At 40.6% G+C, this 27,121-nt stretch overlaps 1 protein-coding gene across 31 annotated transcripts in view; it reads left to right on the top strand.

Moving 5' to 3' along the window:
- CLASP2 (cytoplasmic linker associated protein 2) overlaps positions 1-27,121 on the top strand; it is a 118,209-nt gene that overhangs the window by 82,831 nt on the left and 8,257 nt on the right. For 9 of the 31 annotated variants that reach the window (XM_080975703.1, XM_080975714.1, XM_080975729.1 and 6 more), the window contains 11 exons: positions 1,258-1,428; positions 2,200-2,307; positions 4,886-4,948; positions 5,998-6,104; positions 7,122-7,145; positions 7,969-8,213; positions 9,488-9,551; positions 19,637-19,800; positions 21,454-21,532; positions 21,661-21,711; positions 25,951-26,094. In XM_080975703.1, the coding sequence (XP_080831829.1) occupies positions 1,258-1,428; positions 2,200-2,307; positions 4,886-4,948; positions 5,998-6,104; positions 7,122-7,145; positions 7,969-8,213; positions 9,488-9,551; positions 19,637-19,800; positions 21,454-21,532; positions 21,661-21,711; positions 25,951-26,094 (1,220 nt within the window). The remainder of the gene's footprint in view (positions 1-1,257; positions 1,429-2,199; positions 2,308-4,885; positions 4,949-5,997; positions 6,105-7,121; positions 7,146-7,968; positions 8,214-9,487; positions 9,552-19,636; positions 19,801-21,453; positions 21,533-21,660; positions 21,712-25,950; positions 26,095-27,121) is intronic. The other 22 variants (XM_080975711.1, XM_080975713.1, XM_080975724.1 and 19 more) reach the window with 9 other exon arrangements.

Below are 27,121 nucleotides of genomic sequence, written 5' to 3'. Positions count from 1 at the left end.
TTATGCTGTAAATGCATTGAAATTGAAAAGTGTTAGGATATCATTATTTACCAACAAGTCACTTTATCTTCACTTGCCGAGTTTGGTTCTATTTTGTGTTAGACAAAGATGTTCAAAGACACAATTTGTACAACGATTTACAGGGCAGTTTGCCATGAGCTTCCACGCTTGTGCTTAGGATACAATGGAGGTTTTCCTCAACTTAGCTTTGCAGACAGGGGTTTTTTGCCACTGCAGAGCTCTCAACAGTGGCTTCTGAAAGTGCAAATAGAAGCTGTCACATCAGCAATAGCCAGCAGAACCCCCGTCCGCCCCAGGACAAAACTGGACCGGCCAAGGATCTGTGGGATTCTAAACAGGGCCATCTATCAGGGATAGACTTTGTCAAACACACACATGCCTGGAGCTAGTGCAGGGAAAAAAAGCAGTTTTATTGCCCTCCCACCTTCCCTAGCCAGCACAACTGACACTATTTTAGATGCAGCCATGGCCCCAGTGCTCTGTTCAGTTCTGCTATTCCCAGCCAGGATTGCAGCCTAAAACATTTGGAAATAGGATGTCTCTGTTTTTATACTCGGTGCATGTGAAACTGTTTATTTAACGTAAAGTTCTAACTTGCAAACCTATTGTCAAAGAAAATTTAGTACTTGGACGTTCAGGTGTAATTTAAAGAGCTGCTTTAGGTGATCACAAGTTCTTCAGGGCATGCACCTAGTTGCCAAATGACATCTCTTTGCAAGGCATCAGAGGCTATTCTCTGGTTTCCCAAGTTTCAGGAATGGCTTATTGGTTAGCACTGATAATTGCTTTTGGAAATGGAGTATCAGCCCCACTGACCTTGGCACCCCAGTCCAATTAAAGTTGGGAATGTTACACAAAATAAGCAGTTTCCTTCCAGCTATGTCTCTGGAGCATCAAGACTCTTGTAATTAGTTCCTAGCTTGTAATGATGCATTAATATGCCCCTGGCAGTTTAATGCGAGTGGTATGTGTTTTAATTATTAAAATTTGGAAATTAGTACTTAAGGAGGTACAAATATTAAAAGCATATTTTGTGCATGAACTAATAAACTTTGCTTTAACACAGCACACATGTTCCAGATTCTATGCTGTTCATTATCGTCAGGTTCTTCCAAACAACTTCTCAAACCATTCCATTCTACCATAGCTGTTTCATTTATCTTGAGTTTTTTCTTTTACTCCCAAGCAGTTATGCATTGGAATGTATAGCTTATGTTTGCTTTGCTTTACTTTCAGCTGGCAGCCGTTCTGGTTCCCCTGGAAGAGTTTTGACTACAACTACACTCTCAACTATGAACACAGGGGTTCAGAGAGTGCTAGTCAGTCATGCAACAGCACAAAAGCGAAGCAAGATTCCGCGAAGTCAAGGATGTAGCAGGGAGGCGAGTCCTTCAAGACTGTCAGTTGGTAAGGCTTGCTAGCTTAGTCATAGCTTCTTTCTTTTATATCTCTCACATAGTCACTGAATTCAGGTGATCTGAGTCCAGGTTTGCTGAATATCTGCTTGTAAATTGGGTCTTCCATGTCATAGCCTGAGATTAGTAACACATTAGGTAAAGAATAGTAAGCATCTTACTATTCTCCTCCTTTAGATTGGGAAAGCATACTCAGTAAACAAAGCAAGCTCACTAAATATCCAGTCATCACCTCCCAGGCTAAGGCTTATTTCACACACTAGGTGGTTTTTCCAGCAATGCCCAGTCCCTGTCGCTTAATATATGTATGTGGAAAAGCATTCTCACAGGCATAGGTTTATTGCATGCATGTTTCACAGTTCTAAGTGTATATGAAAAGCATCCTGTGAGAAGCACCTCTTAGAAATACAGAAAATGATGAAAATGAAAATCCTTGACTTTCAGCCTTATCTGCAGGTATGAACATGTATGCAGCATATATTAATTCTGCCCTATTTCCCCAAAGTTAGATGTGCCTAACTTCCATTCACACTTTTAACTATTTTCCAAATGGGCACATGATAAACGTGTGCTTCTGTTGAAGTGTCTGTGTTTTCTGTAAGTCAAAGTAAGTAGAAATGCATATATTTAGATGTCATTCATGCTTTAGAAAAGTGGGGTCTTGTTGTGAAAGGTAACATGTGGGATTGCATTAAAATGTCAACTCTTTCTGTGTCTTCTCCCTTTCTGTGCTGCTGTTGGTCTGTACCCTGAATCATACTAGCACGAGGTAGCCGTATTCCTCGGCCTAGTGTGAGTCAGGGGTGCAGTCGGGAAGCCAGCCGTGAAAGTAGCAGGGATACAAGCCCTGTCCGCTCTTTTGCGCCCCTTGGTGAGTACTTGGAGAGCTTGTTCTGCATGGCTGTGTTTGCCCTTGATTATCTGCTAATATAAGCTAAATAAAGAGATGCCATTTAACAAGACAGTCTATTAAGTCTGGCTGAAGACTTTGCCCATTTGAAGAGCCTAAAAATGCCCTCCGTAATTCTAGAGTGACGACGCAATCCAGACGTGTATTCCTAGCAACTCCCAAGGTTTTTCCACACATGCCAGTTAGCCATCCCTTCAACGCTCTTGCCTCCCAGTTTCTCTTGTAAATGAGAAATCATTTTCAATGTTACACATACTATTCCACCCCCCCACCCCTGTAACCTAATCATCAGTTCTTTCACTAAAACCCAAACTTCTTTTGAAAACTGGTGTTCAAGGAGCAGTTTGGGAGTTCTTCAGGGTTGATACCTGTTTGGGAGAAGCACACTATAGTATCTCTGATTATAGGTGCACACTTCTGGATTGTTCCCTGGCGCAAATGATTGTAAAATTGATATTCTGAGAATCAAGGTTTGCCCTTTGTTTCTGTGTTGCACATGCTTATCAGCCGTTCCTTCTTACCATACTAGATTTGTTTTGATTTTCCCCTGTTCTTGATCTTTAGTATGAAAATCATAATGCATTTAATAATTTTATAGTGTAGTAGTGGCAATGCAGTTTCAGAGGACTTGGTTTTTTACCCTGCAAAGCCGGCAGATTCACAGCACAGTCAAGAAACAAGTTATAGAGAAGGGTTTTTTTTCAAAACCTTACTTTAGTGCCTGGCCTGGGAACACGATATTGGCACTGGAAAACTTTCTGCATTTGATGGATACAAGATAACTTCTAGAAGAAAAGTCTTTTTTCATGGACATAGTATTCTAAGTTGCTTATCTGACATTTAGTGGCTGCGTTCGGATGAAACACAAAGCCATTAAACTATAGCTAAGCAAATTAGTCTCTGCATGACCTACTTACTACAGCATGCACCTCAAGTATTCCCACTGTGCTCCTCCTTTCCTCCAGCAGGGAAACAACCATAGAGCAGTTCACTTTGCACTATGCCCAAACACATGCCCATTGTTTGTTTTTCTCTAAACCAGGAGTAGCTAATGTGGTGCCCTACAGATCTCCCATCATAAGCCATCATAAGTAATGGTCATGGATGATGGAGTTGGAGCTGGCTTATCCCTACTCTGAACAAAGCACAACCATGGTTTGTTTAGAGTGAAACAAACCACAAGCGCTGATTCAGGGCCTAATACCAGGCCCAGCCACTTTGTGGTTTGACACTGCTTTAAGCTAAAAACATTTTAATCCAGGGAAATTGAATTAACTTCCCTTGTTGAGCATTGATCAGACTTTTTAAAAACTACCTTCAATGGCTTAAACTGCTTGGCAATTCTTTTTCTTATTTTTTACGTTCCCTTCCTAGAAAAAAACCTTAGGGGTTTTTTGAGCCACATTTTTCCTGTTTCTGTAAAATTTAGCACTGCAATGCCACTGCTTAACTCAAAACCTTGGAAATCACTCTTCAGTATAAGTTTGCTTTTGTTTTAAGTTTAGGCAACCTGTCCTTCAGTCTTCTCCCCATCAATGGGCAAGAAATGCCCACTGGTAGCTATGCTACTTTACACATTTTTGATGAGGAAATATCATGTAATCAGGACTTATTTATGTATACTATTAACTTTAACACAATAAATATTAACACAAAGAACACATTTGTTCCCTACGCTTTTGCTACACTCCTTTTACTAAGTTATGTCTAAAATGTGAAGGGGGGAATTGCATGCTGTATGTGATTTACGTAATGAATCAAGTAAAATGTTAATTATGTTAACTTGGAAAAATGAATTCACACATTTTCATTTCAATGTTCACCAGGAGAATTAGAACTTCAAAGTTTCTGTCCTTTTAATGATTCTTAGATACACAGATGGACTAAGGGGGATTTTTAAATTAAATTATTATTCATATTTGAAGAGAATTAACTATCAAGTTTTGTGCCAAATGAGGTTTCAAGGTTGACAACTTTGTGAACCTCAAAAAAGATAGGTTGCTTAGCTGATTTTTTTTCGTCATTTCCTGATTTTGCGACAGATGGCTTTAGATTTTTCAAAAAATACTAAAGGCGCCTTTAGAATTAATCTTGTAATTATTACGTTTTTCATGTAAGGCAAATTATTTCTCTCTCCTCTCCAGAAAATGTAACTCGGTCTCACAACCATTAAGTTCATAGGGCGTGTTTTACAGTACTGAAAACTATGTGCATGTCACCAGCCAGTTGAATGCAACTCTTGACATGTGCAAGATTTTTGCACCTACCACAAACATAAATGTTGAATGTTTGCAATAGCACAGTTCTGAAGATGAGGGTAGTAGAAGCTGCATGGGAGCTCTCTGTGGGCAGGGAGCCAATAATCACAGGATTATTGTACCCTGTACTCAGTGTTGATGTGAATCTGTTCTTAGTTGCTCTTGTCATGAAGCAGTGCTTCCTGGCTTTGCCTAGACCTTGCTCCATTGCTCTCTGTACAATTGTTCTATACTTCACTTTTATAGTACTAGATAGGGTTCATATGATCCTGTTATTGCAGCTTCCAGGCATCACTCCAGATCCACTGGTGCCCTCTACTCTCCAGATGTTTATGGGGCTACAGGTGAAGGATGAGTACACTTTGCTATCATCTGTGCCATCATCCTGGATTATTTTTACCCCATTTGATTTTTCATGCAGTCTATTTTTTATCATTTTCAGTATTAATTTCTGTACATTATTTCAAATATTCAGATATTAGATAAAAGTGCAAAATGTTTTCCTTTCCTCGCACACACAGCAGTTTTTCTTTAGTTTCAGGTGAATTTTATTGGTTTTTCCTTCTTCTCCTTTCCATTCTTGTATTTCCAAAGCTTTATTAATGCATGTAGCTTTATTATATGTAATGCTGTAGGCTGTATTGACTGTGGTTTCCCTTAATTTGCTTCATAGTTTTAAAAAACACCAGAGTGACAAACACATTTTAGTAGAAAAAAGAAAATAGTTGCTGTTGCTTCAGCTCCTGCATAATTATGTATACACAGTATGTTTTTGTTCTTTTTGCCACATGAGGTACAGTTAAATAACTGCCTTTAAATTTACTTTAATTTCATTAGGATATTAAGGCCAAAATCCAACATGAACATGTCACTGCAAACTGTATGTGGCAGTGCACTCTTTCCTTAAAATTTTTGCTGCCACAGTTAGATAACTAAACAGGGAAATTGCTTTTAAAACCGAGCCATTGCTTGTCTTTAGCAACAGGAGCTACTTTAACAAACTTGAAGGAGAACTCCAGCTGCACTTGTTTCTCTGGAGTGTGCATGTAGTAGAATTTTCTAGATTATGGCCAGTATCTCACCTGAGCCATCTTGTTCATGTGGTTTCTGAGAGTGTACCAGGTTTCTATGGCAAGGGCTGGTATTGATGGTAGGCTCTGCATATATTCACTTCCCTTAATAAATCAAGTAAGTGTTCCTTTTGTTGAGTTGAAGGCAAGCAGGCAAGCAGCCAGATTCAGAACAAATGAGATGAACCTTTTTGAGGCTTCACCGCTTCCAAATATTGGAAGGCATAAAACTTCTTAAATAGTGGCTTTAAATTTTAGTTTATATTTCATTGACCTTCCCAGGATGATTCTGATTTACGTTTTCTTTTGTCTTATTATGACAGGCACAGGTTTTGGAATAAGTCAGTCAAGTCGGTTATCCTCATCAGTTAGTGCCATGCGTGTCTTGAACACAGGCTCCGATGTGGAAGAAGCAGTAGCAGATGCTTTGGTGAGCATCTTGTCTATCACACACCTGTTTGTTTTTTTGGGGGGTGACAGAGTAAAAGCTTTGCAGTTTGTATTACTGTCAAATTTGATTATTGGTTCTGCTAAATTACATGGAGCTCCGTTTTTGACCGTACGTGCCATTATGTCTCTGTTCCTTCCAACTCATCTACCTTCCCCTCAAAGCCTTTCTTAACAACTTCTTTATTCCCATAGTACATGTAACTGCATTTACATACATTTATCACTCACTGTTATTTTCCCTGCTGTCCAGTTTACATTGTAAGCTCCTTGGAGGCAGAGACTAGTCTACATTTTTTCCTGTTGTTATTAATTAAATCTATATCCCACTTTCCCTCCAAGGAGCTCAAGATGGTGTTCATGGTTCCAGTGGTGGACCATGTGCTACCACTGCCCGGGGCAGAGCAGGAAGGGAGCCTGCTGCGGCTGCACTGGCCCAGCCCTCACCACCGACGCTGCTGCTCCAAATCAGTCCGATCAGACTGATTTGAAGGGGGCCTGACCCAGGAGTGGAGCTGTGGCTGGCTGGCAGCGTTGGGCCTCCGTGGGCTCCCTCATGTGCTGGAGCCCAGTGGAGGAAAGGAGCAGCGCCCCTGGGTCATGCTCTCTTCCTCCCTCCTTGGTGGGTGGTGACTGTGTCCTCCCCCTCCGTCTTGGCTGGCCCAGGGGTGAGATGCACACAGATGTCCCTTCACCAGCCAGAAGGAGAAGGAACCGTTGCCCCAGCCCCTATGGCCCAGCCCAGGCATGGCTTCCCGCCTCACAGCTCCGTCCTCAATAAGGGAGCCTGTTGTGGGGGCGCCTGATTACATCTCCTCGAAAAAAGGTGCTTGGGTCCACAGTTGTGTATCTAGCTAAAATATTATGTTTTCTTTTGTTCCTGAGGCTAAACCCAGCCCTCATTTCTAACTAGAGGTAATGACATCTGTGCTTACACTATTTAACCGTTGTCAGCTGTGCTCATAACTTTTCTGTTTCTTCTGTAATGCATTGCGCTCAGCTCTTAGGAGACATACGGACTAAGGTATAACAATCTTTGTTTCCCTGTTAAAAATGCTCAGTGTTTCTAAATAAATACATAATGTCTGCTTCACTTGTGTCCCAGGTTCACAATTGTTTTAAGGCGCTTTCCAAATGATTATAGTTTCAAATGTTGTCCTTTTGTCCTACAGTGTTACTTCATAATGAAGGAAGCTTTCATGTATTCCAAATATTTTTTTAAAGTCTAATATAGTTGGACTTGCTCATTAGTGCACATTTTGCCTTTATGACCTTAGTGCCCTTGCTGGAAAAGGTTATTGCTTTATACAAAGTACCAGCTGTGTTAAGAAATTAATGTTACAGGCTTGTTTGAACTTTACTTTCCCCTCCGCACCTAGTAAGCCCAGCAATATTTGGAACATCATTTAGCAGTTTCAGTATCTGTACTACAACAGCTGCAATTTCTTTGAACACACTTTTGATTCTGTTCAATTTATTGATAGTTTTGGCTCTTGCTTTTTCGTTGCTTTTAGTCTGATAACTGTGCGTTTCAATGTGATTGCTGTGTGGTTTTATATTCTGCAAGCAGTTTTCAGTGACACTTTTGGAGGGAAAAGTTGCCCGTTTTTATATAAAGAAATTAAACGATCATGGTTAGAGGAGGTCTCCCTTTCAGATAACCAGAGGGTCTCAGGTTCAGTGCGGTGAGAGAAATGAGATGGGTATGAATCTGATGCCTGCTCCGGGTGTAGCTGCAGGTGACAGTGGCATCAGGGAGGTTTGCTATATGAAAAGGGGCATGATATTTGCGTAAGAGGCACTACAAATTGGTTATGGTTCCTCAAATGATGCTCTCTGTGTGGTAGAAAAAGCCGGTGCGAAGGAGATACGAATCCTATGGAATGTACTCGGATGATGATGCCAACAGCGACGCGTCCAGTGCTTGCTCAGAAAGATCGTACAGCTCTCGGAATGGCACCATCCCTACCTATATGCGGCAGACGGAGGATGTGGCTGAGGTCCTCAATCGCTGTGCAAGCTCCAACTGGTCAGAAAGAAAAGAAGGTCTTCTGGGGCTACAAAATTTGTTAAAAAACCAGCGAACGTTAAGGTAGGAAAACCTTTTTAGGTAAGAGATTTTGTAGTTGAGAAAGCTCTGCAGATAGTTACTCTCCGGCTAATGAATTCTACAGCAGGGAAAAGAAAGTCAACTGGCTTCCTAGTTCGTAACTTGCTAGCTGACATCCATTGTCCCTGCAAAACGAAAGGAAAGCAACTGGCATCAATTTCTTGAAGTGCTTTTGGATGCTTGATATTTCCTTCAAAGATAATTGAAAGGTCTCTGTAAGGAATAGATATCATCACTTTTAGCTTTTGTTGAGCACATTCCTTCACACGTAGAGCATAAGAATGGCTCTGGATAATAGTAGAGCCATAAAGCACTTTCGAATTATTTTTTTTAATGTGTTTTTTTTCTTCAAAATTATAACAAAACATATTATCCAAAAACATATCATCCTTGTTCCCCCCCCCCCATTTTTCCTCCCTCCCCCCAACCTCCCACCCCACCCCCCGACTTCCCTCAGTTCCAGTCTTTGGTTTCTCTAAGAATGCTGTTTTCTGCATGTTACAAAGTTCTATAGATCCTCAAACTATTTAGCTGGTTATTATCAATAAAAAGTTTGTGAATGTTTATTCAAAACCTGCCAAGGAGTCCAGTTCGCTTTGTTGCGTCTTCAGATACTTAGTAAAGGGTTTCCATTCATCCTTAAAGTCACAGTTATCCTTGTCCCGTAGCTTATATGTCAGTTTTGCCAGTTCTGCATAGTCCATCAATTTTTCTTGCCATGATTCTTTAGCTGGGGTTTCTTCAGTCTTTTGAATCTTGACCGTGTACATGCCATAACAATGATACCTTAATGGTGATTAAGAGGAAATATTGGGCCACTGATTTTGATTTTGATTTATTGTATTTCTATGCCGCTTTTCATTCAAATGAATCTCCAAGCGGCTTACGAACAATAAATAACTGACTCATGTACTCCCTTTCCTACCCACCCACCCCAAAGTATGAATTCCCCTGAGGCGAACCTGCCTTCCTCCTGGCTCGGCCCCCCCCCCCCCACACACAGAGGTTCTCAAGGAGAATGGAGATTTGCAGGTAAGTAACAGTAGGCAATTCCCCCCCCCCCCCCGGCAGTTGTTGACCCTTACTTGGACTTTCTGATTCTGTGCTATAGTTCTGAGTGTAAAACATAGTATGTTTACATTGCCAAACATATTAATGAATGTAAAATATTTCACTGACTCATTTTTAAAGTTGTTCTAAAGTTGCTCATAACATTACCCTGCCATTTACTAATTAGTCTTATGTCATTTTGGCAGTCGCGTTGAATTAAAAAGGTTGTGTGAAATCTTCACAAGGATGTTTGCTGATCCTCATAGCAAGGTATGTATTTGTTTTGCTCTATAGTGATTATGAACATCTGCAGGGTTTTTAGAAGAATACTGCCATAGATTTAGAATTAAATACTTAGTGGACAGAAAGCACTTCCAAGTATTTTCATATTATTTTAATTAACAGAGGCCCAATCCTTTAATGGTACAAGAGGCACATGATAGAATCAGATAGTACCTTCTACTGAACCAGTGTTTGTTTCTAAAGGAGGAATATCTACACAGACCTGTTTTTCCGGTCTAGAACATTCATTGTACTGTCTAAAATTATCCCCATGGATACAGCTCTGTATTTTTAGAAAGGTCTTCTCCAAGTAGTCAGGAACCCTGGGCTCTTGAGTGCAGGGACAATACCCATCCATGGATATATTTGTACTTGCATACAGCTGTACACTAGTGTGTGGAGGAGCAGATGCCACCCCTTCATGTGTTCATGACCTCTTTAAAATTTCAGAAAGTTTAAATAAGTAGCCTACATCTTCACACTATGCTTAAGAACATTTTGTCCAAACCATGGGGATAGCCAACTTCTGCAACTGCATCCTGGTTGCTCGCTATTCAAATTCTTGAAATAACACGAAACAGTGTAGCACAAAAATCAGTCGTGATTTTTTAAAGACCAGCAAATTTCATACGGCATAAGCTTTTGTGGACTAAAGTAAATACTCTGAGCACTTGAGTTTCACATTTTGAACTCACTTAACTCATTGTCTTTGCTCACTTCCTGTCTTGGGCCAGTCAGCAGCTCTCAGCCTAACATATGGCTGTCCATATAGAAGGGACGCGGGTGGTGCTGTGGGTTAAACCACAGAGTCTAGGACTTGCTGATCAGAAGGTCGGCGGTTCGAATCCCCGCAATGGGGTGAGCTCCCGTTGCTCGATCCCTGATCCTGCCAACCTAGCAGTTCAAAAGCATGTCAAAGTGCAAGTAGATAAATAGGTACCGCCCTGGCGGGAAGGTAAACAGCATTTCCGTGTGCTGCTCTGGTTCGCCAGAAGCAGCTTAGTCATGCTGGCCACATGACCCGGAAGCTGTACGCCGGCTCCCTCGGGCAATAAAGTGAGATGAGCACCGCAATGCCAGAGTCGGTCACGACTGGACCTAATGGTCAGGTCCATATAGAAGGAAGCATAAAATGACTGTATTAAGGGGACAATGTTTGTATCACAGGCATCAAATGTTGGTTTCTTTAACTGGAGTGATGTGTCATTGTGTCAGGGTTTTCTGCCCCCTCTCTGCAGATTAGTACAGCTAAGATAAGTCCTGCCTGTGTTTAGCTGAGCTTACTCTCAAGTTATTGTGCACAGGAGACTGATTCCTAAGAAAAGTTATCCTAGGCCTGTAGCCACTGTGGGTTGGGGAACTGTGGAAAGCAGTGTGATCTGGGGCCCATTCAGACTGCTATTTTATCACAGCAACATTAAAACATTAATAGTGTGTTTGAAGAGAATTCATACTGGGTCGTCCACACATCACCCTGCTTTATCAGTTCTGTAGTCATTCCCCAATGCTCCAGTATTATTACATCCACACTTTAATTCCACCCATTCCGTTATCTGTGTTTTCACCATTCTCAATTCTGTGTCCCCACACCCAGCTCAAGTAAGTTGTGTTGTAATGCCATGCCAGCATACTTTGATTTTTACACTGTGATCACCATGCTAAATCTTTGCTTGATTTTACAAAATAAAAACCCACAGGAATACCAGTATCTGCTATCAATGGAATGTATGTAGGAGTGGCTATGTCACAAAGAATTAAATGGAATTCGGCGCATTGCTAGGGCACCAAAGCACAAGCAGTGGTGCTCAAGACTAGAGGCACACACACCCCATCTTCTGGTTAATTAGCAGAAGCTTGGCGGATGCGTGGATTCCGATAACTCTCACAGTCAGTCAAAGTCTCCAGTAAAAGATTTACTAAGGTATAAAGCACACAGTCCTTTGCTAGCTCCCCAGCAAGGTACAAATCGTAGCCAATTTTAGAGCAAAATCTAGTTGCATTAATAAGACTACACCACACAGTAAAAGTGTTGTTGTTTTTTAAAATAATATTTATTACTTTTCCAAAAATTTAAACACTAAAAAGACAATACAATGCAATACATTAAACTAACAAAACAAAAACAATAAAATAAATCAAACAATTTCATTATCCCATCTTTCATTCACTTATTTCCACGACCTCCTCACACCTCCCTTTTTGTATTCCACTTCTGTTAATTATTTCAGCAATTTCTATCCTATAATTATCTTAACCACACAGTAAAAGTGTTAAAAACGAAAGCAGATAAATCTACATTCCATGATAAAACAGAAAGAAGAGTGAGATTAAACTCCCCAGTAGGCAGTAGTATAATCTGTCTCCAAAGCTTTGAACTTGGAATTCAGCAGATAACACACAACCTAACAAACAGCAGCTGTGCTCTCTGCTTCTATGAGAAGGCTTTAGAACTGAAATGTTAGAATGTTCCAAAATTTCCTGGTGGTTTCTGCACTTTATGAAACTTATTCCCTGGAGGGCCCCCCCCCCCTTTCATTTTCATTGTGTCTTTTGACTGTTTTACTTTTACAGGTAAAATAGTAAGGAGAAGCATAATATTTTTCCTGATTCCTAATAAAACCTGCTCCCACTTTCTAGTGTTCTGCTACAATAGCAACAAGACGCTGTATGCATTAAACGCAATGAGACTTGAGAGAGTACCCAATCTCAAATGAACCTACCACAGGAAAAATGAATCCTGTTAATTAGCGGGGGCAGGGAAACAAGCAAACTATGGAGATTCTAATTGTTAAAAGCAGGAAAGAAGGAGAGGGGAAAACAGCGTTCCTTTAGGACCTTGGGGGTGTCTGTGGCCTGGTGCCTAAATAGCTCTCTTCTCAATCACAGTTCTGACATCACTCATTGGCTAAAAACACTGAAAGGTGGGAGCAGCTAGGCTGGCTCATCTCACAGAAATCACTTGGAAAGGGAACATGCACATTTTGTTTCACAACTTACTTTCTAGGAGGACTGGAGACTTTTACTTTTTTTTTTTAAGGAACCTCAGATTCTCTGCTCAACTTGCAGGCATTGGCTCTGGTGCAATTGTTCCAGTTGTGCCACTGTCATCCAACCTTGAGTATTAGATGGTACAGAGATAAGGAAAAATGGTGGTTTGAAGTTCTGGAGGATTATGAACTTTTTAGATATGTGGATTTAACAAATTACAGGGTTAGAATGGAGTACTTAAAAATAAAGTTTAAATCAGGAAAATCTCCTGTGGTGTAGTATGACTACTTTACGATAAGGTTCTCAGTGAATAATTACCTGAGAATTAAAACAGTAGGTAATGATCTATCAGATTTTTTTTTGGGGGGGGGGAATACTAATGCGTTGCAAGGATAACTTGCTATCAAGGTTCCAGTTACAGATAGGTAGCCGTGTTGGTCTGCCATAGTCAAAATAAAAAAAATCCTTCCAGTAGCACCTTTAAGACCAACTAAGTTAGTTCTTGGTATGAGCTTTCGTGTGCAAGCACACTTCTTCAGATACAAAGACATTGAACAAAGACATTGGATTCTTATCCCATTATACATGACTAAGCCATTTCTCACCTTCTCACCCCTTGCCTTTTCCTGTAAGACCTATTACAGTCGTTAAGAGTCGTCAGCAGGCTCATCCCAGCTATCTGCCAATCTCCCATTCCCACCACCCTTCTGAGTAATACCCCTCCCCACCTTCTCACTATATAGAAGGATCTGGCAACTTCTGTTTCAGTGTATCTGAAGAAGTGTGCTTGCACACGAAAGCTCATACCAAGAACTAACTTAGTTGGTCTTAAAGGTGCTACTGGAAGGATTTTTTTTATTTTTGCTATCAAGGATATATGTTGCTGCTTAAATATAATACTAAACCTGGAGAGGTGGAAGAATTCATAATCAAATGAGTACAAAACACGCATGGGAGAGTATGGGGAAACCTGTAAGGAGGGGGAGGAATCACATAGGTTCTGTAAGTATTTAAGAGATAATTGTTATATAAGAAAGTGGCATGCTGGCATATAACACCAACAATAAGAAATAAGAAAGTAATTGCTGGAAATGACAAATCAGAATGGAAATTATTATATGTGGTGGGAATGGCAATTTTTTTAAAAAGGGGAAAAAAGTTTTAAGGTGGAATGCAGCTTAGCATTAAGGAAATTGTTCCATCAACACAAGCATTTTGCCCTCTTTCTTCTTTACACACCCTGTTCTTGGAGATTCTCCAGACCCTCCAAAGTGGATTTGGGAGGGGGGCACAGGAGGAGGGAGAAAGCCACATAATTATAGATCTGGTTTTTTTCTTATTAAACGATATAGATGGATTCCTTAATGAATTAACATAAGTAACTTATTTCATAAATGTCGCTGGCAGCAGGATTATTAGATGTCAGTAGGTGAAAACAAATGATTCCAACAACAAATGAATGGATTCATAAATTCTGGAATTTTTGATTTAATGGCAAAATTGACTCACATGACCCAGAAGCTGTACGCCGGCTCCCTCGGCCAATAAAGCGAGATGAGCGCCACAACCCCAGGGTCGTCCTCGACTGGACCTAATGGTCAGGGGTCCCTTTACCTTTACCTTACACGAACAAAAGGGGGGGGAGACAGAATATAGCTTTTGAGTATTGTACATTCAAATGGAACTTTTAGGGTTTTTTGAATTACTCTCTTCAAATGTAGGATTAACAAATGTCTTAAAATTTAAGATCAGTGATAAAACTTGTTGAAGAGTGTGTGTGTGTGTGTGTGTGTGTGTGTGTGTGTGTGTGTGTAGATTGGGATGAGTATGTGTGTAAATATAGATGTGTAAGTATTTATAACAATGCAAATATGTACACAAATACTTAGAGGTTATAGTCACCAGTGAAGGAAATACCTGTCCCTGACCAACCACAGGGTAGGTTTATCTTATAGACCCCAGAATCAGTACATTTTCAAATGATGTTTATGGTTTCTCTTAAAGTGCCCATAATTTTTAGTGAACACTGCAGAAAGTGGTTATATCAGAACACAAAAGTCTATCTTGCATATAATTGACATCATCATAGAAATATGATACCTTCAGTGGGTTTGTTTTTGTTTTTGTTTTTTTGCATATTGCTCTGTCTACTGCTTTGTCAGACTTTTGAATATGTGCTTTAAACTGTAGTTTAATTGAGGCTTTTCATGGCAAACACTGAGGAATTGCTCCCTTATCAGGCATGTAAATTGGAGATCCTTTCTCAAAGATCCTTGACTTAACTTGACCATCCATTGCGTTGTGTTGTTTTAGGGTACCGTTAAGGATGCCTCACAATGTGAAATTTTCACAGGAACACAATAAACTTTCATTGAGTACCCACTAAAATGGTATCATTTGACGCATATGCATGAAGTCTTTAATCTGGCATGCAAAGCTGAAATATGCTTCAGGGAGCCATGAGTGGCCTTAGTTCATTGGCACAAGTTTCTGCAGGGTACTTGAGGTTAAACAAAAAGATGTATATGCACTTCAAATGTTATGGTTATAGTGAGTAATATAATACGTCTCAAATATGTATGTTAAAATTGTAATGCTTGAATCCATCCATACCCAAATGTTAAATAATTGCTTTCAAAAAACTGTATTTTTATTCAGATGTTTTGGTTTTAAAAGAGTGAAACGGGCAGAGAAGAGAGACCTATGTGCTTTTGCAAGAATTGGAAATTTCAGAGCAAAGCTGTTTACTTAATCATATTAAAACCCATGTATCACATTTTCCTCATACAGGAACTATGCAGATGGCAACTAATTTGTGTGTTTTATCTTCCCTCCCTCCCTTCCTCCCTCCTTTTTTTCTTTTCTTTTTGCATGCTGTCCCCTGTGTTGGAACTCTCTGTAGAGAGTAAGTTGGTTCAATATTTGTTGGAGCCCTAACCTTATTGCATGATTGATAATAACCTTTCCCCCCTCTACTTTACTCTTATAAAGAATGTGTGCCGAGTCCAGCTTTTGCGCTTTACAAAATCCTTGCAGTCATGCAAATTATGCTGAAATATTTTTGGATGTGCTTCTGTATACTAATTAACTGACCTTTTTGGGTTTTGTACTTCTACTGTGTGTTGTGGTGGTTGGCGCATCTGAGTTTTACATCATCTAAGATCTGTTATTGCAAACGATACACCAGGGCTTTTATCTCTACTGTTCAGTTTCAGCTTCACACACAATTTTCAGGAAATATTTTCACGATGCAGTATTTTGCAAAAGCAGCAATAAAGTCAGAGTATTCACACTGTCCATATTCACATGGTCACCATATGGTTCTGCTACTGGATGCCTGTACTTTAAAAAAAATATATAATAACCTGGTTTGCACATCATGGTAAGCCAAACTATGGCTTACTGGGGCTGCATTGATCCTCTCTAGTTTTTCTTTTATATTTCCTTGCTAAATCAAACCAAGGTTTGCCTTACTGTGTTGTTTGAATCAGGACTGAAGGTTAAGCTACAGGTATTGGTTGGCAAGGAGAGAGTTTAAACCACAAACCCAGGTTCAGACTACACACTAAGTCAAAACTTGGCTTAACCTGGTGTGGGAATGTAATAAACCAGAGAGGAGCAAAGCAGCTGCAAACCTGCACTTTCATGGTCCTGGTAAGCCATAGTTTGGTTATCATTATTTGCAAATAAGGCCATTAAGTCTTTTCCCAAGTGAAATAATGATGAACACTGAATTCCTTCTGTACTCCAGTGCAGCTACACTCCATGTGTGCTGTGTGAAGGGGAAATGTTGCAAGGTAGTCTGAGGCCTTGCTAAGTTGGGCACACTAAATGTAACCGAGTTGCTCATATGTCAAGAGATTACGGTTGGCAACCATTTCAACCACTTGGATCACTTTCAACATGGTTCAACTCAGTCACTGTCTGAAGTGCAATGGTTGCTTGTTGGTTACCGCTAAAAGCAGCTACATCACCTTTAAAAGTACATCATGGTAACCATATCATCTGAAACAATGAGTTGGATCCAAACTTATTTGATCTTAGATCCCATTTAAATCAGCGTGAAAAGTTAAATACAGTTGAGTTGATTCCCATTAATTCAAGTGAGAACTTATGCCAACTTAAGTGAATCTGGAACCAATCCAGTGTATTATATTAGTGCTATTTTTATTGTTAAGTGTTGTATTTCTTCGAAGAGCAGAAGATACTTCTAGGAAACTAAGCTGCTTTATTTGGACCTATTTAAATAGAACACCAACACATAGTTGCTTGTACTTCTGCTGCTTGTCACAGATGTAGGGCTCTCTGGGTCCGAACAACCAGTGTCCTGAGCTAACATATTTTTCGCTCTATAACACGCACCCGACCATAACACGCACATAGTTTTTAGAGGAGGAAAATCCGTAGGCATGCCACCCATAGGCATTCCCTCCATAACACGCACAGACATTTCCCCTTACTTTTTAGGAGGAAAAAAGTGAGTGTTATGGTGCAAAAAATACGGTATATTGAGCCAGTGGTGCACACCAGAGGAATAAAATCAGAAGCACCCACTTTTTAAACTAATCAGAGGTCTCGTTTTTAGAGCGTTTTAGTTTAAACTCTGGCTAGTTCAGATAAGCCAGGATCAAACCAGACTTTAAGATTTTAAGTACGTATGAAGTGCCTGCTGAATCATGCCCATGGCCCATTTAGTCCAGCATCCTGTTCTCTCAGTGGCCACCCAGGTGAGCCTGTGGTTTGCAGCAACTGGTATTCAGAAACATTGCTGCCTCCAATCATGGAGGCAGAGCATAACAACCATGGCTAGTAGCTATTTATAGCCTTAACCTGCATGAAATTGTCCAATCATTCTTGAAAGCCATCCATGTTGGTGGCCGTCGCTGCCTCGCGTAGCAACATGGAATTTGCCTTTTTTCACAGCTGCCGCACAATGGTTCAGCACCTTCATCAAGCTATCCACTACAACCCCAAGGTCTTGTTCCTGGTCATTCACCCCATGAGTGTTCAGACCCAGTTAACATTCCATGAGTGTATATGCAGAATTACGATTTTTGCCTTTGACATGTATTAATTTGCACTTAATTGACGCATTTACCATGTTACCACCCATTCACTCAGTTTCGAAAGGTCCTTTGGGGGCTTTTCACAATCTTTTTGTTGTAATGACCTGAAACTGTTTGGTATGGTGAACAAATTTGGCTACTTCCCTGCTTACCCATAACTCTAGATTATTTAGGAACAAGTTAAAATCACCAGTTCCCAGTCCTGGTCCTTGGGTGACTCCCCATTTTCCACATCTCTCCATTCAGAGAACTTTGCTCCTACTTTCTGGTTCCTGCTATTTTTTTTAAATTTATTTTTCCTGGTTTGAACTAAGTAGAGTTAGAACTTGCCAGAGTTCAGACACAAGAGAGGGCTCTGGTTGGTTTAAAATCAAAATCCATAGTTTCCAATCTCCTCTTCCTTGTACATGAAAGAAAAGGGAAGAAGAAAGAGCCAGATAGCTTGCCATAGCTTTTAAGTCTAAACCACAGTTTAGAGTCATGTCCAAACTAGTCCTATAACTGGAGGGATTGATAAAGAAGGCGTACTCACAATATGCCCCTTGTTAAAGTTTCAATATTTTAAACTTTAGCTTGTGCTTGAATCCTGTAGATCAGGTTTGGGGAGTCTGTGGCACTCTGTATGCTGTTGGACTACAGTTCCCATCAGCCAGCATGCCCAGTGATCAGGGATAATGGTAGTTGTAGTCTGACAACTTCTGGAGGACCTTGGATAAAAGAGCTAGTGAACAGCTTTTGTGGGGACTGTTTTGAACAGAGATAGGAAATACATACTTGTGACCTATATTTGTCCCCACTGGTGAATGAATGCACAGTGGAAGCACAGACTGGATGAAATGTCTTGGCAGATCCCTTGCCCAAACTGTTTTGTCTACCCCATAGTGTCATATATTTTAATTTTTTGTTTGTTAAAGTAGACAACCTTGTAGTGTGTTCCTTTTCATGTGTTGTGCGGTAGGCTGTCCTGTTTGACTGTTAAATTAGTTTTCTGAACAGAAGGTGTGGCCTGCCAATTGCACTTAAAGCTTGTATTGTACCTGCAGAGAATCAAGAAATTTGAGCCTTGGAAGATTCCGTCAGATTGTGAATTGTGCAGTTTCAACAAACTATTTTAACAAAGACTTTTATAAGCAACGTAAATTAAATTTGATCATACTTGCTAAAGTACATCTTTATAAGAGAAGAAACTTGCACTCTTTTCACGTGTCACCACTGAATAGTGATCTGTATGGAAATGAGTTGTGAGTCCTGTGTTTCACTGAACTTTGAGGACTTGTCATGGCATCTTAGCTTTTTACAATTCAGTAAATCTGTTTGTGGTGTGTGCACGTTGTGTTGCATGCAACACTGAGTGGATTAACAGTCTAAAGCAGTGTTTCTCAAATGGAGGGTGGCAAGACCTCCTTCCTTGGGGATGCAAACTATACTGAGTGGCTTTCTGAGTTAGTACTGGCTAAAGTGTTGTGGGGAGAAGAGCTTAGTGTGTATCTGTGTGAGAAATCGAGAGTGCGAGGTGAGGAAGTGTAATTGACGTGAGGTTGAGTTGAGTATAGCACCCATGTGGGTGGGAAGGAGATAACTCATCAGGCTGCTCGGCAGATTGACCCAAAGAGGCTTCAAAATTGGAGTGAATGGGTTGAGTCAGAACACGTAGGAAGAGTTACAATTTTTTAACGTTTGAGACACACTGGTTTAAACCATTTCCACAAAACTCAATACAACAGACAACACCAAAGCAGTAGCTGGGGGCGGGCAAAGTTGCGCCAGTCATCACAGCATTTCTTTTCCCAGTGTTACTGCATGAAGTACTAATTTTCTGAATTGCTTAAATACTCTTGAATCACAGATTCTGATGAAAGGCAGACAGAATGTTTTCCCGCTTGGCTGTGAATCATTGCCTCTTTCTGCTTCTGTGTGTGTTACTACATTCTTTTGTGAGTTCAACACAGGCAAGCGTCAACTCCTTTTCTTCCCTACTCTTTTCTTCTTTCCTTTTGTCCTTTTTTCTGCCCCCTCCAGGTGTTCAGCATGTTTTTGGAAACTTTAGTTGACTTCATTCAAGTCCATAAAGAAGATCTGCAGGACTGGCTATTTGTGTTGCTGACACAGCTGTTGAAAAAAATGGGTGCTGACTTGTTGGGGTCTGTGCAAGCAAAAGTTCAAAAGGCACTTGATGTGACAAGGTAATGAATTCTTGACTTTGTGGAAATATTTCCGGGGGGGGGGGTTAATATTCTGCATCTTTGTATCAGTAGTACCTTTTGCATTCTTAAGAATGCTTATCTTCCCAGATACAAATCAAATGAATGTTTAGCACCATAAGTAAAAAAGATTAGAATTTAATGAGATGTCAGTATGTTCCCATATTCACTACATGATTCTGGAAGAATAGTAGCACATATAGTTGAACTAAGCATGCATAGAAGATTGTACCTGATGATATCTTAAAAGAGCAGGGATGCCCAAACACTTCATCCTTCTTCCTTAAGAGTCTGAGCGTTTCATGTCACCAACCTGAAGAACCCTGTCTCAGAAGAACTCATAAGTAGGACTCTGTTCCTTCTCAGTTGCTGGATGACACCCCTGGCAGTGCCAGCAACTGACCGTATGGTGGAACTCTTCCAATACCTGGCCATCAGTATGAGGGAGTTTGGTGCCACAATGATGCTAGCAAAAAAAAAATCAACACTACCGCAGTACCTCAAGCACCGCCTCTTTCCATATGAACCTACCCGGACCCTGAGATCATCTTCTGAGGCCCTTCTTCATGTGCCTCCTCAAGAGGTTCGGAGGGTGGCAGCACGAGAACAGGCCTTCTCTGCAGTGGCTCCCCATCTGTGGAATGCTCTCCCCAGGGAAGTTTGCCTGGCACCTTCATTATACACCTTTGGGCGCCAGGCAAAAGCATTCCTTTTTAACCAGGCCTTTTTGTTGATCCAATTTACATCCTATGCTCTTTTAAAATGTGTTTTGTGGGTGGTATTGGGTTGCTGTTTTTATTTTTATTAGGTATTTTGTGGTTTTATATCTTGATTTTATTCTGTGAACTGCCCTGAGACTATAGGGTGGTATATAAATTCTAACAACAACAGCAGCAGCAGCAGCAGCAGCTGAGCCATAGGGGCAACCAAAATAAATAATACACAAACCAGGAAAGAAGGCTGTTACTGGAATATATAGAGAGACAATAAGTTAAAAAGCAAAAATGAAAACATCCCGTGAAGTGATTCAAGGAAGGTATTCAAGCCAAGAGCAATGTGGTAGTTAAATATGAACTCAGGGCTTTTTTTTCTGCTGGAACTCTTGGGAACTGAGTTCTGGCACCTTTTTCAGCTGGGGCTGTGCAACATGATGATCAGGTTGCCGCGGCGATTGTAGTGATTGTGGTTCCCCTAAAAAGCTCAGCAACTTTGGATAGGCGCTCAGCTCAGCTAGTTCCTCCACCCCTTTTTCTAGAAAAAAAGCCCTGTACGAACTGATTGGGAAAGTAGGAGCCATATTCCTTGATAAGTGCACATAGAGGTTGGTGTAGGGTACCTACCAAAACTCTAGTATAGCTTGAGAAGCTTCCCAATGGAGGCTTGGATGAGATGCAAAATTTAAGAACTACAGTACAAGTAAACAAGCTGCTCACATGAACAGCCAACCACCAATAAATCTGTTCCTTTTTTTTTTTCAACCAGGAACAGCTCAGTCTTCCTGCATGGGCACCAAATATATTTTGGGCAAAACTACCTGCAGTATTTTCTGTTCTCTCCTCTTTCCTTCTGTCTTTCCACAGTCCCTTTAACAAACTGTTCTTTAACCCTTAACGCTGGATTAATTCATTTTTGCAGGGAATCTTTCCCCAATGAGCTCCAGTTCAATATTTTAATGAGATTTACTGTTGATCAGACTCAGACACCCAGCTTGAAGGTAAGAACGTGCAAAGTTTTCAAAAACAAATGAGTTCAGTTCAAATTTCATTTATTAATATTTGCATATTTGTTGCATTCTGTGTTGCTGGTTTTCAAATAGTGGGTTTTGTTTTTATAAAATTTCAGACAGTCAAGCCAGCACTGCAAGACCAGCTTCGCTCTTTTTGGAGCTCCAAGGTTTTTGTCTGCATTATTGTCTTTTTAACCTCCTATGTGTAAATTTACATTTTAAAAACGTTTACTTGTATGCATCCATATGCAGCTACTAACATTTGCAAGGAATTCTGAGCATGCTTTCCAATTTGAGATCAAGCGTTATGCTTTCTTTAAAACGTTTGACAGTAAACTTTACAAGAAAACACAACAAGAACAACAAAACGAAGTATGGCTGCCCTAACACCAAGCTGGTTATGCAAACTCACTCTATCAAGTCTGTTCTAATTTTATGTTTGTGATTTCCCAATCCTCATTTTACAGATTTAGTGGCTCTCACAACTGAATTTATTCCTAAGCTTCTTGAAGTCCTGCTATATTTTGCATAGTCAAAATTAGAGAAACTGACCTTTATTTTTAAACAAGTTCTTATTGCGAACATTAGCTGGAAAGAAGTAATGCATTGGAATATATAAAAGACAGACTACTTTCCTGCAAATGTGTAGTCGTCAAAACTGTAGCTTTGGTATAAATGCAACAAATACTAAGAATTTAAACTGAGGCAATTTGGGAAAATAACAAGCATATATACAACCAGTATTTTTTCCTCTATCTTGCACGCAGTAAATGTACACGGTCTGTTAAGAGCTTTTCACAAGACGGCACTTCTTTATTCTTGAACACGGTGCTGAAGTCACACAGCTACAATTCTCCGTTTGTCTAAAGTGCAGCAGAATTTTATTGTATGTGATAAAGAGAGTTTGAGTTTAATTATATCGGTTAGTGGGAATCTTTTGACCTTGATTTTGCAATAGTTTTCTAGATTTAAAGGTAGGATTGCTTTGCTGAGAATGTGAATTTCTCTAGTTGCTCATTGATACCGATCCTTGTCCCTTTTAATCGCAAATGGTACCTATAGGATTTTGAGAAGGTGTCTGGAATTACTATAGGCAGGGGGGCATTATGTGTGTGTTTATGAAAACCTATTTCTGAACATAGGAAACACCAGAGCTAGAAAAATTTACTTGGCAGGATTTCTGTTGATGGAGAGAGGATAGTACTGCTTCAATAGCTGCCAAACTTGGGTGTGAGTGGGAAAGTACTGAATCTGAACTTATATTCGATTCCTGAATTAAGGAATGCAGTAGTGAAAAGCCCCAGGTCTTCCATAATACACTTCAGTACACAATACCATGGATTGCTGGGTTAGGGAGCAACAAGAGGAAGGTAGAAATAAGGTCATCCCTCCTTGCTCTGTTTAGCAGATATGAACCTGATGTTAGACCGTTCACAATTTTCTTTTGTGAACTACAAATGGTGCTGATGCCTTTGTCAACCTCTGATATTTATTGTAAAGGGGGTCACTTGATGTTGAAAATAGAAGGATTAGCATCCTTCTCTAACACTTCCGTTGCTGACATTAATGTGGGTCACTTGTGCTGGTGCAACCTGTTTTTTTAGATGACTAGTAATATGGAAAGGGAGAATGGGGATGGATATTTACACATACATACAAACACATAAATGAGAGAAAAGTATGGGTTCTTAAATGTCCTTTAAAAGAAGAATATTAAAAAGCAGCCCTTCTGGAACAAACCATAAATTCATCTAGTCCAACATTCTGTTTTCAATAGATGCCTCTGTAGAGGTTCGTAGGCTACAGCTCTCATACATGGTTTGCGTCAAGCCTATGGTATTCAGTGATATATTGCCTGCAAACATAAAGTTTTCTACTTAACCACTGATGGGCACGTTCTCTCTGAATTTGTCTACCACTTTGTAAATGTATCTTGCCTAGTAGCTGTCATGGCTGATTCCACAAGTTAATTCATTGTTTGTATGTTTACATCGGAGGACAGACTTCTAATGGAAGCAGGCAAAGTTAAGAGTCCATCAATGTTGGACATCACTCTAGTCAGGTGAAAAACCAGCACGTACAAGTTGTGGTCTGCCTTCAAGAAGTGATGCTACCAGTCCGTTACTTGTATCTTATAATTCTGGCATGCCAGATTTTGCTGCCACCTAGAAGGCCCTCTCCCTGGTGGTTACTTGCTGTGATTTGTTCAGGGGGGGCACATTGAAAAGGGCCTCTGAAGATTACCTAAAGGTCCAAGTAGGTATATATAGGAGTAGGTTATCATTCAAGTAGCCTGGCGCAAGCCATTTAAAGCTTTAGAGATTAAAATGAGCACATTGAATTGGGCCAAAGCATCAACTGGAATCCAGGACACATGGCAAAACACCAGCACAATATGATTAAAAAGGCCCATCTCAGTTAACAGTCTCGACTAGAAACTGAAATTTCCAGATGGTTTTCAAAGGTGGCCTCACATACAACACGTTACAGCAACCTTCACAAACCTGGTAGCCTCCTGATACTTTGGACTACAGCTGTCATCAGCCCCTGTCAGCATAGACACAACAGGGAGCTCTTTAGAGTATGGATAATTTTAGTGAGGCTTTCTTCATATGAGGGCTCAGTCGATTTCTCATCTGAGAAGCCAGCTGTGTCACCACTGGACCTATGAGTACCCATAAAATGCAAATCTGATCCTCCTCCTGAATAGGTTAAATACCATTAAACAGTGGTATACTGTGGGGTTTGGGTGCCTGTGGTGCTGACATGTTCCTGGATGGGACTCACACGCCAGGAACAGGCCGCAGAGAACCGCAGAGAGAACAGAGCCCTCTGACACCAGGACGCCACCGGATTTTGAGAGGGCACAACCAGGCGCCCCATGACAGGAGCCCTGTGAGGAGGCAAGCTGGGGCTAGGCCTTTCGGGCTTGGCCAGCACCTCTTTCTCCTAGAGAGAGAGGAGAGAACAACTCCATGCCAGCCAGCCAGGCTTCCCCTCATGGGCACCAGGCAGTCCCACTTGGCTCCAGTGAGAGGTGGAGCCTGAACTGAGTCTGTTTGTTTGCCTTCATTGAAGCACCAGTTCTGAATACTCAGTACCTCTTCTGGATTTGATGCAAAAGGGACTGAAAGCTTGGTGTCATCAGCATATTGGCAATACTTCAGCCACTGCATGACCTCACCCAGTGTTTTATAGATGTTAAACAACATGGGGGACGGACTGTACCATATTTTCCCGTGTATTAGATGAGGTTTTTTTCTTTAAAAAATAAGTTATAAATTTGGGGTCGTCTTATACATGGATAGTTTATTGGGAGGACGGTTGATCGGTTGCAGCCGTGATCTGGAGATTGTCAGCGGTGATTGGGCGAGTGAGTGTTGGGTGTGGCAATGGCTGCCGCTGCTGCAATTGGGCGGGCGATTGGAGGCTGTTGGTGGCGAGTGGGCACACGATTGGTGGGTGAGTGGGTGAGCAATTTTAATTGATCCCCCCCCCCAAAAAAAAGCTCAACAACTCTGGGCAATCCTCAAAAAGCTTAACAACTCTAGGTAATCTCCCCCCATTTTCCTAACTTGGAGTCCCCGAAAATAGGGGGCATCTTGTACATGGGAGCATGTAATGTCCGATATCCCACTCAGACCACCTGTCCAGAAAGATACAATTGTCAGTGGAATTAAAAAACACAGAGAATCAACAGGGTTTTGCTTCCCTTTTTTTATTTGGCCACAAATCATCGTGACCATGGGAATCTGACAAGAAATGGGACTACAGTGCTGACAGGCCTCTTCTTGGTGTTCCTGAAGCCTTGAGAGTCAGTTCCCCCTCAAGTGAACCCCACATTTGCTGTGTGGATTAGAAGCTTTGCTTCAAAAGTGGTTTTCCCTTGAACTATCACAAAGTTGCTGTTCAGCATACTTCTTGACATCACCTTCAAGTGTGCAGAACTATTTGCATAGACCTTTGACTAGTATAATCTTCACTGTATTTTTATACTGAAAAATTCGAAGGTGTCTTCTACTCACAAAAATGTAGGTGAAAAACCTGAAACTAAACGCAAATCTATTCAATTTGCTCAACTGTTTGATAGAACTATAGAGCTGAACTATCACAGTACTCTGTGAACTCTTGCACAAGCTCTTGTGTAAAAGTTTGCAGGACAGTACTATTTTCTCTCAGTTCACGGTTCTCTGGATTCAACACACTGATCTTATGCCTTTTTCTAAGCAGATTATTTCTTACAGCTTCTGTTGACATAAAATGCAAAGAAAATTCATTTCTTTTTATCCTGTCAGGATACAACTGCTGGGTTGCTCCCAAGTAAAATAAATTCTCTTCCATTCTAACCTCCTCACTGACGGTTGCACTTTTCTGTACATCTATTTGATTCTCCTTTTTTTGCATAGGTAAAGGTTGCAATTCTCAAATATATAGAGACACTTGCACAGCAGATGGACCCGGGAGATTTTATAAATTCAAGTGAAACTCGTCTGGCAGTATCTCGAATTATTACTTGGACAACAGAACCTAAAAGTTCAGATGTTAGGAAGGTATGCCATCTGTATGTTAAATGTGTAAAGAGGGTTTTTAAGGACTTAATTCATACCACAATATCAAGGGTTTGTAATAGTTTTTGCTACATATCTTACTTACTATTATAAAAGTCATTAACTCCCATGTTTTTGTAAAGGAGAAGAGCTGGTTATTATATAAACAGAAGCATACGATTTTATTGCACTCAGAAATGTTCTATAAAAAACGTATGCTTCAAAGATTTTGTTCAGATATATATTTGCTGATGTCTTCCTTACCTAACAACTTGTCAGGGGACACAGCCATGCTGCACTTTGCATGTTAAAGTATATATACTTTTCATACACAAAAATTAATACATTTGTATGCAAGCGCATGAATAAGTCTTACTTGCAAGTAGAAAGAGGTGCAAGTCCTTGCCACATAATCATTTCCATTACTGATGTGACTTTTAGAATCAACTGGATAGCAGGGCATAGCCCAGACTTTGGGTATAATATAGATCACCTGAGGACAGGAAAGCAGGCCAGTCACAGTAGCACCCAGCACACCAAAGCAAACTTCAAAGGACGCACATGCATCCCCTTTTAACTGTGTCCCTCACTAGGTGCATATCTGTGCAACAGGAAAGACCACAGCAATAGTGTCAGTTCCTTTCACCTCCCCGGTTCAGTTGCCTTAGCACTGAGCATAGGCACCTTGCATAGGTTGTTCCAGTTAGGACTGCATGTAAGGATTGGTCACTTAGCTGGGAGCCTCCAGAGATTGCACATGCGTCAAAGGGAGATATTCCATACTGGTGGTGATGAAAGCCAGTCATAAAGCTTAACCCATATTGTGCACACACCGGTCACATCCCAGGGGCTGGAAGTGACTTGTTAGGCAGACAGAACCTGGATTTACTGTCTTGAAATAGAACATTGGTAACTGGATCCAGGGTTATGTATTTCAATACGTTTATGGTTGAAATTTTTACTCTTCATTAGACACTGTAAAGGATCCTGGGTTCTTAGTGATAAAAAGGGCAGCTCAACAATTGAATGG

This window comes from Podarcis pityusensis, assembly GCF_964106645.2.
Source record: "Podarcis pityusensis genome assembly, chromosome: 12".
NCBI classification, from domain to species: Eukaryota; Metazoa; Chordata; class Lepidosauria; order Squamata; family Lacertidae; genus Podarcis; species Podarcis pityusensis.
Note: the sequence above shows the minus strand (reverse complement) of the source record. Positions and strands in the feature narration are given on the sequence as shown.